Source organism: Egretta garzetta, unplaced genomic scaffold (assembly GCF_000687185.1).
Source record: "Egretta garzetta isolate BGI_Z169 unplaced genomic scaffold, ASM68718v1 scaffold326, whole genome shotgun sequence".
Classification (NCBI taxonomy): domain Eukaryota; kingdom Metazoa; phylum Chordata; class Aves; order Pelecaniformes; family Ardeidae; genus Egretta; species Egretta garzetta.
In genome coordinates, this window is record NW_009260026.1 from 76,502 (window position 1) to 87,575 (window position 11,074).

Consider the following 11,074-nt stretch of genomic DNA (forward strand, 5'->3'; position numbering starts at 1 on the left):
ATTTCATATAGTATACGTTAAGCTTCACTCTTTTACTGTGCAAAGTGGATTGTGTGCAAGGAACTTCTGAATCTTTTGCTCTCTGCCTCAGAGATTTCTACAGAAACGTTGCCTCCCCTTCTGCCCCCTTCTCACCCCGTGAAAAAGCGCGATATTTGTATGTGGCATACAGACTAAAGTGGAACAACTTTTAATGATGAATATGTCCTTCGTATCTCTAACTGACTTGTGTTCTGTAAAATAACGCTCTAGATACAGAAACTAAAAAAGCAAAAACTGAAGAAGATGACTCTGTGGAGGTAGAAGATGAAGATAATCAGGATTCTGGAGAGAAAGAAGTGGAAGAGGAGGAGGAGGGGGAGGATGAAGTGCCCAGTTTGCCACTAGGTGTAACAGGTATCTTGTGTCCTCTTTTTCACGTGTGTGCTGAAAGCCAAGGTCTAACGTTTCCCTCCAGAGCAAGTTGCAGTTTTCAAATTAGCGTTATAAATCGGGTATTTGAATATAGGTGACGTGGCACTGGTAACTGTACAGCTATTACTCCATTACTGTTCTTTGAAATTTGCATTATATGCACACTCCTATTCATCTTACAGTTACTAGTGAAAATCTGTTTTAAAACAAAGCTACACACGCATTTTTAACTGCAGAGGAAAAAGTCAATGAAGAGCAAGGTGGAGGTGTATGGCCAGTACATTTGGCAGGAGGAGCAGTGCATTCATGTTCGTTTTCAACAGCTCTGTGTAGTATTCTTGGGAACACATTAATCAGAGTATTTTGTCGATGTCTTCAGATCTTATGGTAGAAAGGAATAAGAAAAAATCTTGCTTTGAACCCCCCCCCCCCCCCATCTAGGTCAATTTTAACTGGGTAATCACAGAGGACAGATGGAATTGAAAAAAAAAAGTTTGAATATTTTTTTTATTTCCCCCCCTCACTTCAGGTGCTTTTGAAGACAATTCTTTTACCTCCTTGGCTGGTGTTGTCAGTGAGAATACATTGAAAGGCATAAATGACATGGGTTTTACGCACATGACCGAAATTCAGCATAAAAGTATTAAGCCGCTTCTGGAAGGCAGGTAAGAAACATGTCTTTCTAACCACTATGTTGACCCCAAATGTTGTGTAAATTTTGTTAGCAAAGCTAAATACCCAAAGTGTGACTTTCTGCAGCTAAATTTTGTGTTGTTTTTTTTCAAATAGGTTCTCATATGTTTTATCTATTTTGTTTATAGACATTAATATAAGTTAACAAAGTATATCTGCGTTGCGCGTGAACAAATACTTAGGGTAAGCTCATGGAAACTGCGTTGCACTTGGCTTTGACAGCAGGGAAGCCTGTTTTCACTAGTCTTGTTGTCAGTGTGTCTCAAAGACGCCGTCTGGTGCTGTCAGGTAGAGGCATAGTGACCAGTTACTGTGGACCACGTCTGCCACCGAGCTCTCAATACCAGCTCTGCTGGTTTCCTTTAAGCCACGTTACATTTTTACATTGTCAACATTGTGCAAAATAAGATTGTTCTTTTCTCTGTACGATCAACTAAATACTACTTTTTCTGACTTTGCTGCACACAGGGATATTTTAGCAGCTGCAAAAACAGGCAGTGGCAAAACACTTGCGTTTCTTATTCCTGCAGTAGAGCTCATCTACAAGCTAAAATTCATGCCTAGAAATGGTAAGGCTCTTAATTTCACAGTTGAATTTCACTGTGGCGCAGCCATTTAGGGATGTGGCTAGGAGGGGGATTGGACAAGTCGTAACTTATTCTTGTCCGATTTATGTATTTTTTTAGGAACGGGTGTTATTATTCTTTCTCCTACTCGAGAGCTTGCTATGCAAACCTATGGGGTTCTTAAAGAACTTATGAATCATCATGTTCACACCTATGGTCTGATAATGGGGGGCAGTAACAGATCAGCAGAAGCACAGAAACTTGGAAATGGAATCAACGTCATTGTAGCAACACCAGGAAGACTGCTGGATCACATGCAGGTAGATTAAATGTTGATGTCTAATCTGCATTATTAAAACATAGTAAAACTCTTGTCCCTGTCTGACTCTGAATTTGTTAATCTTCTAGAACACTCCAGGTTTCATGTACAAGAACTTGCAGTGTTTGGTAATTGATGAGGCGGATCGTATCTTGGAGGTTGGATTTGAAGAAGAAATGAAACAGATCATAAAACTTCTACCAAGTAAGAAAAAAAAATATGTCTTTCCTGGAAATCACTTGACTAATGTTATGTCTTCTTTATGACTCCATTATTATAAGAGAAAGCATTAATTTTTATAGTTCTGTAAATGCACTTCAGAGTGATTGTCTTACTCTGTCCTTTTTTTTTTTTTCCTGATAGTATATATTACTTAACATCATTTCTCTGAAGGACGGAGTTTTCATATGCACTTGAGGGGTATAATTCTGTGCATATAAGATCCTTTTATGTAAACATCTGCGTTCTCTCATTGATCTTCCTGTGCCTGTTTGTTTCCTACAATTCAGGATTTCTTAATTAGGCTTAAATATAAGGATAACGGTCTTAAGACTTGCAGTTTGAATTTTCTTTACAACTTCATGAACAGTATTTTAAGGAAGTTAAGTATTTACCTTAAAGTTTTCTTTTCCTAATTTTTCATTTAGTTATTCCTTGTAATTGATGTATTAAAAACATTCTCAGAGTCAACAGGGCTCTCCCTTTAATTTTCAAAATGCAGAGGAAGAAAAAAAAAAACAAACATGGAAATAGTATGTAAAAAATCAGTGATAAATATTTTGAGGTTCCACATCTTAAATATTTAAATTCAGGTCTGCATGTTTAAAATGCAGATAAATAAATCTAATAAATAACATCCTGTGAAGGAAGAGTGGGAAAATGACATGTTCTTCATGAAGCGGAAAATGATCAATAAAAGAAATTTTTACTTTGCGTGAGTTTAATTTGGTTTTGTCCCATTAGGAAGGAAATTATATTTTAAAACAGACAAATTTAAATAAGCAAAAAAAAATTCAAAAATGGTGGCACCAGTTGTTTGACGAGAACGATTGCTACTGTTCTTGCAGTTGAGAAATGGAACAGGCTAAGTCTGTGTTTTCCATGTACTCATGTAACAAGAAAACGTTACAGGGTGGGGGTGTACATTTGAGCTGAGAGATGTCAGGCGGGCCGGAGGTTTCCTACACCTGCCCTAAGACCACTGAAATCACAGGGGCTCAGTACAGTTGTACTGCCGCGTGACTAAATAGCACATGCAAACATGTGTGTTCTAGACTGATTTTGCAAGACAAACAGTAACAGTGCACTTCAGTTTTGGTAAGTTTTTTCTTGCGTAATCTCTAGCGTGACTTTTTTTTATTAAACAAAAACCTTTTAATATTCATGGGAGTGAAATCAATTTATAGTTAGAATTACAAGGTCAGTCTGTATTTAAATCATTGGGTTGTGTCCAAATTGGAGTACAAACGATTATTAATATTTTCCCAGAGAGGAAGAATAATGTGTTTTGATAGCTGTTAGGATTTTGGGGGTGGCGCAGCCTAAGTAAATGTCCTGTACAATCCATAATACAACTACACTACTTCGTTTGTCAGTAGCAGTATGTTTGAATTAGAATTTAATTGAAAAAAGTAAAAGACTTGCTCGGGGAAGTTAGCAGCCAGACATCTTACGGACTTGCTATTTGAATTCTCCTTTAAAAAATGAGGCTGTCTTTCAAACTATTAATATTTTCCCCAGAACGCAGACAGACGATGCTTTTTTCTGCTACACAAACCAGAAAGGTTGAAGATCTGGCAAAGATCTCTCTGAAGAAAGAGCCGCTATACGTTGGGGTTGATGATAACAAGGAGACAGCAACAGTAGATGGTCTTGAACAGGTAAAACACAAATGCTACTAGAAGGGGCACGATCTGTGAACATTCCAAGTCCTGTGTGTTTTTAACTGGGTTGTATAAACACTGTCTTAAAGACCGGTTTACCTTCCTAATGGGCAAAAGCTATCAGTTGCCTGTAGTAAGTTACACGCATCTAATCAATGTTTGCAGCACAGATGATATAAAACCTTGTGAAATAGTAATAGTTACTTACACTTGTCTATTCCTATCTATATTATGTACGTAAGCTCCAGTTGTCTTTCTAACTGTATTTGCCACGTTACTGACTAGAGAGATACATACATACACTTCAGATACACTTCATTGTTGCTGCTTCAGATAATAGCTAAATGGAGTTGTGCAGCAGTTTCTGTGTTTGTGCAGTTGACATGATGGGTGTTTTTATAAAATTGCCAGTAGCTATGTATTGCTGTTAAAAATAGTAAACCAGTAGCAAGAATTCTGTAAAATAAAATTATTAAAATCATAAAAATATGTTAAGAACCCTGTACAGTTTTTTCCACACCTAATGTCAGTAATTCAAAGTTCTTGAAATTAATTTTTATTGCATAAACTATTTAATTTTCACTGAACTTGCATTAGTCTGGAAAATTAATTAAAAATTACTTCTTCGTATTTCAAGTTAGGACAGTAAGTTTCTTGCCAAATTCATCATCTTTAGCAGTTTTACAGACCAAGGTGAGGGACAGACAATAAATCAAATCATTTGGCCCAATATAGCTGGAAAAATCAACTGTTTGGCATAGTTGTTTCACAACGTACACTTCCCTGATTTAACTGTATTGCTGAAACAAAAGTTTGTTCCATACTACTTTATTTAACAATATTTAAAAATTTTCCAGGGGTATGTAGTGTGTCCATCTGAAAAAAGATTCCTTTTGCTCTTCACGTTCCTCAAGAAGAACCGGAAGAAGAAACTAATGGTATTTTTTTCTTCGTGTATGTCAGTGAAGTACCATTATGAATTACTCAACTATATTGATCTCCCTGTTTTGGCCATTCATGTAAGTACTCATTCATTGATTAATTAACCTGATAGTGTCTGTAAGTTGTTACTGACCTTACGTTTACCTTGTTTATTTCAGTCTGGTTTCTAATAAACAGTGCTCACAAAACTGACGAAGGTCTTGATTAGGCTGTAGAGGAAGGAGAGAAAGCAAAGACCATGTAATAACAACACTTCAACATTATTAATCTTGCTATTTTCCAAACTACGGTTGAACACTGATAACTAACTTGCGCTCGCTGTGTAGAAAGCTTTCTGTTTTCTTCCAAGGGGTTGCCTTTCATAAGCACTAAAACTCACTTTATGGAGCTAAGCTATTGTCAGAAGAACCCAAACACGGATCCCTGGAGTGCTGGGTGCTTTTTCTGAGGCCAGGGTGGTGTTTGGTTTTACCCTGCCAATTATCACCATTTGGATGAGTATTTTAAATTTTTATCGGAACCACAAAATGCATAGTTCAGGAGAAAGAGCTGACTGAAAGTTTATGAAATAGTTATAACTGACGCCCTTTTTTATTTTGTTCTTTTGGGGATATTTTTTGCTGAACTTCGATAGAACTGTTACAAGTATTTCTTTAATTTTTTTTAAACCTGTAATGTATCTAATGTACTGCTAGACTTGCAAATGTCCTTTTCTGAATTTCAGGCATTTATGCAGCCTTTCTGGAAGGAATGCTTAGGCAACCAAATTTTTAATGCTTTGGAAGTTGCAGTGTAACCTCTGAGAGAGATACCATTTCATGTAGCCCTGTGCTGTTTACTGTGGTAGCATGGCTTCTTCACTGTGAAATAGTCCTGCTTGGTTTGTACACGTCCATAATACGGAAAGATACCCCAAATTATTTTACTTTTTGGCAGTAATATAATATGTGAAATGGAAAGTTAGATTTAAGCTCACAAGTTGGCAGTTGTGGGGTTTTTTTCTTCTTTTAGTTGATATTTCATCATTAAGGTGTTCATTTCCTTTTAGGGCAAGCAGAAACAAACCAAACGTACTACGACGTTTTTCCAGTTCTGTAATGCAGAATCCGGAATATTGTTGTGCACCGATGTAGCTGCCAGAGGATTGGATATTCCTGAAGTTGACTGGATAGTCCAGTATGACCCTCCAGATGATCCAAAAGTAAGTTAAGGAAATAGAGAAACTTCACAGCAACAAATCAAATCCTAGCTACAAACATAGTTGCAGAGAAAAGCTGAAACTGCTGCTTGACAGAGGTCAGAACTCAGCTCATCTGGCTGCTGTTTTCTTCCACTTCCCTTCACCAGGTGCTAGGAAATGCAGCACCTAGCTAACATCTTCATTACCTTTTTATGAGTTGCTTTGTTACTTTTTGTGCTGTTAAATTAGTTTAAAATCTAATCAGCTAAACAACCCAACACTTCTTAGGAGGAGTATGAGTTTATATATGCATCCCTGAGTCTCCTAGCAGCTTTCCCAGTGGAAATTTGATTTTTTTTATTTAAAGGTCCATATTCTTGTTTGAATAAATGTCCAGTGTAAACAAGCAAAACTTAAAAAACTCAGAAGTTTTGACAAATATACGGAGTAAATACACCAAAATCACAGTTTAATTTTCAGTTACAGCAGACTAAGATTTTTTTTTTTTTTCTTCAGTAAAAGGTAAAATACTTTTAGTCAGGGGTTCTGTATCTGCCTAATATTGCTTTGCATCTTCTGCACTTGGTTTCCCTCATCCATGTGTCAGTGCTAAGAACAAGTCTTAAAAAATAATGGATGATGCATTAGACTATATTAATGTGAAATTTGGGGGAGTTTTGTGAAGCTGTTCGATTATTACGTGTTTGAAAGACTGATTGGACTTGTTGTTTCTTACTCTTTCCAAAAGGAATATATTCATCGTGTTGGTAGAACTGCCAGAGGCATAAATGGTAGAGGACACGCTCTGCTCATTTTACGACCAGAAGAACTGGGCTTTCTTCGTTACCTAAAGCAAGCCCGGGTAAACTTATGTCTTTTTTTTTTTTTTTTTTTTTTTACTGTGCAACAGGATTTTAAAGGCAAAATAATTAATCAAACATTCTAATTTTTTTAACACAAAAAACATACTGTTGCTTAGAAAATACTTAACATCTGATTTTAAAGTCATCAGCACAAAGGTAAATACTGAGTGTATTTATAGTTGCTTTGCAACCCTGCAACTTCTGTTACTAAAAATAAATCAATTCCCTATAATCTCTCTGTGAAAGGATACCGTGAGGTTGACCATCCAGAGGAAATTAAAACCCAGATGTTGCTTCTGCAGTTTTTATTTTTTTTTATTCAAAGAGAGCATTTTGTTCAATTCTAAAAGAAGCATAGCCACCTTCTAAATGTAATAATTTTAATATGATAGAACTGCACATAGTTTCTGGGTTGCTCACCTTATGGGCTTGTTTATATTACAGACTTTTGCCACTTGTAACTGAAGTGGTGTGGCTTCTAAAGCAAAAGCTAAAGTGGTGAAAGTGTCATACTGAGCATCTTTATTATTGTAGCTTAAAGGAAGTGACAATACTGGTATATTGATTCAAAGGCACTTTACAGATACAGCTGTGGTATTAGAAAAAAAAAAACTTATGTAGCATGTCTTTTTCTATTTGTTTTGGGTCTTAAACGTGTTCAATATTTACACAGTAAGTAATTTTGATATTTTACTTCTTTCTTTTTTTTTTTTAAGGTACCACTAAGTGAATTTGAATTTTCTTGGTCAAAAATTTCAGACATCCAGTCTCAGGTATGAAATTACTTCATACTGCAGCTACTCTGAATATCTGTATAATAATTTACATGGAGAATGTTAGTCTGTAACAACTGTGGTTTAAAAATATGTATGCTTGTTTGGAAAAATTCCTGTAGATGAGTACTGTGCAGTAAACCCTCCTGCCAAACTGTCCACTGATGACAGTAAAGTGATAAAATGTTAATAAATGAAAGATAAATTTTAATATCTAGTACCAAATTGCCATCATTACACGGTTCAAATTTGCTTATAAGAATTGGGGTAGTTTGGTTTGGGTTTTTTTGCTTTTATTGAGTAGTTACGTATGTTTGGATTAATTGTGAGTAACATGTCTTATAAGATGATTTACTCAGATATCAGGGTGCAGCAAGAGATCCAGTACCAACACTTAGAAACATTAGTATATACTCCAGGTGTATTTTTAACTAGCTGGTGTTAATAAAGCCCAGCATCAGCTAAACCTGTTTTGTGCTCCAGTGCTACAAAAATAGCCACGGAGCATGAAGTTGAATAGAACAGCGTAGATAGTTCTGTAGATGTCAAGGTGTGCTTTTTAGTTCTGTGAATCATTCTTTTAATAAGAGCTCTGTAAAACTTCTTTGCAGTAACCTAAATTTGAAATAGCAAGTATAAGAAACAGTGAAGACAGTCCTTATAGAAAGATGTTCCTAGTTAAGAATAATTGGGAAGTGATGTCTAATGCGACTTATTTTTAGTGTACTGAATTAATGTTTATTAAACATCAAATGAGACACTTGGATCTAAAAAGTATTGGGAACTCGGCCTGCAACAAATAAAATGTCCCAATCTACACTAGTGCAACTGCATTTTTGTCTTAGAATTAATACTGCCTATTTTACAATGCATTTGCACCAGACTAGGTAGCACTATCTATAGAATTACATGGAATGGTACAGTTTAGATGTCTGACTTGAAAGTATACTGCCGTTGTCCATTAATTCTCAGTATGCATGGTTTCATGGTGTGGCTGCAGTTGTATACTCTTTGATCAACTTGTTTGGGACAACCCAATTTAATATTTCTGTAAATTTTCATATTGCTGAGGCTTTGTACTGTAATTCAGCTTCACGCTTCTTTGTCCCTCTATTTGAGGGCAATTTTGCTGAAGTGAATAATGAATGTCACTGCAACTCACACACTAAATTATTTGCTTGAGTATAATTTATACACTTGTTACAGCTATAATTGGCTATGTCTTTTGGTTTTGGTTTGGTTTTTTTTTTTCCCCTCACCAGCTGGAGAAACTGATTGAGAAGAACTACTTCCTTCACAAGTCAGCCCAGGAAGCATACAAAGCTTACATTAGAGCTTATGACTCCCATTCTCTGAAGCAAATTTATAACGTCAATAACTTGGACCTTCCCAAAGTCAGCCTTTCATTTGGTTTTAAAGTTCCTCCATTTGTTGACCTCAGTATCCTTTCACTGCAGTGTTTCAAAGTTGAATTTCTGCTTTATGAATGTTAAATGCAACTTAGCCAAGTTCCTATGCCATTTCAAATTCATTGGGTTTTTTTTTTTTTGGCTATTAATCACATAAATGCGTCATGTTCCAACAATGGTTTATCAAAGCAAATGTTAAATTGCCGTTTTTGCTAGTTTAGTATTTTCTTACAAACATCTCTTCCAGTGCCTGTATGTGCTTCAGTTGCTGCAGGGTAGCAGATACCGGAATATTGCATGCAAGTTCTACAGTACTGTCCTGCATGCAGAATTATTTTCATTGAAAGGTATGTGAATTACCTTTCGCTGAAAGGTAAGTCTAGTAATCATGGAGTACTGAAAGAGAGGGGCAAGAGCATGAAATAGAAGGCTCTATCTAGATTTCAGTCAAACCTGCCAGTGGATGGAATTTGAAGGAGTAGTACTTTGGTTAACTTAGTTGGACAACTGGAGGGAAAAAAGCATTATTTAGAACCACAGGCACAAAGTTCCAGTTTTGTCTGTAGTTACACAACTCAACTTTTTGTATAATGCTGTTGTTTTTTTCTCACATTAATAACTTTTACAATACCTAAAAAGCAACATTACAAATTATTCCTCTTTAAGTTCTTTAACCAATAAACTTCCAGATGTGAACAGCAACCATGGCAGAAGACTACAGAAAAGAGGTGGAGGTGGAGGATTTGGTTACCAGAAATCGAAGAACGTCCACAAAGCTAAAATCTTCAAACACATTAGCAAGAAATCGGACGGTCGGCAGTTTTCTCGTTAATCATACACTCATTAAAATGACTTGTGGCATTGGAACAGACTACCTTGATCAAAACCATCGGACAGTTACTTCCAATTTAAACTGCTCTATTCGCATTTTTAGGGGTCTTCATGGTTTTGTTTCTGGGATTATCTTTTATCTTTCAGGAAGACTTTGGAAGGGAGACTAAAGATAGAAAGGAGAATATGGCCAGCTAATTTTGCCATGCTTGCTGTAAGGAAGAAGACAGTTAAATATAATTTTCTTAAGTCAATACTACAGAGCTTTTTATTAAAGAAATAAAAAATAGTTCTAGGTTTTATAAAGAATTTGTTTTAACGTTTACCCATCTGTGCACACGTCTGAAAATTCTTGGAGTAAATGCAAGGGCAGATTAAGTGTGAGAGAAAAAAATTTTGCTCACATGAATCATTGCAAGGGTATTTAGTGCTACAAAACTCTGCTTTGTCCATCAAATATGCTGAAGAATATAGGAAGATTCCTTTAGAAGAGAACGGACTTATGAATAATTAAGGCTGTGTGAGCTTGTGATTAATTTCAGTCATAGTATCTGTATAACAGGTACACTGTCCAAAGTAATAAAAAAATGCTCTTGTACCACATCTTGGACATGCTTAATACTGTTTCTTTTAATGTTGAGATAAAATGGCAACGTTCTAGTGGTTTTCCTTCATGTTCTCTTTAAATCTGAATTTATGCATCTGGTAATGTCTAGTGTATTCTCTTATGAATATGCAAAGAATTAAGAAAAGCAGATTACATAAATTGAAGCACTCAGCCCAGATAATGATTTTTAAAATGTTCCATAACCTTGATGCAGTGAGGACTTTTGCAGTTGTACCTTGTAAATTATAAAAGTAAATTGTTCTTTGATCTTAGTTTATCAGATCAATGATGGGCAGTCAAAGATAATACCACAGGATTGAGGGGATGGAGAGACTAGGTAAGGGAGAAAGCAAAATGGGGTATAAATATACTAGAAGGATTTTTTTGAGGGAGAAGTGCAAAAGACTCAAACGGAGGAGGGTGGAATACACATTACAAACAGAACAAAGGTGGAGACTTAAGTAAAAAATACACAAGTTGGGCAAAAGTAGGGTAACTATATTACATGTGTTGTATCTACCATAGTACAACTAGATAACTGTTCTTATGAGGCTGCAATGGTGGTGGTCAGTAGTATTTAAAAAATGTACATTC

The 11,074-nt window shown here is 35.9% G+C and overlaps 1 protein-coding gene across 1 annotated transcript; it reads left to right on the forward strand.

The window, feature by feature from the left end:
- Positions 1-248: 248 nt before the first annotated feature.
- Positions 249-11,058, forward strand: DDX18 (DEAD-box helicase 18; the record flags this gene model as incomplete). The annotated part of the gene is made up of 12 exons (XM_009640814.2): positions 249-396; positions 944-1,079; positions 1,576-1,676; positions 1,794-1,993; positions 2,082-2,196; positions 3,733-3,872; positions 4,733-4,894; positions 5,866-6,018; positions 6,746-6,859; positions 7,577-7,633; positions 8,896-9,073; positions 9,732-11,058. Coding segments are annotated over 12 exons (1,647 nt in total), but the record flags the coding sequence as incomplete, so codon positions are not given.
- Positions 11,059-11,074: the final 16 nt, after the last annotated feature.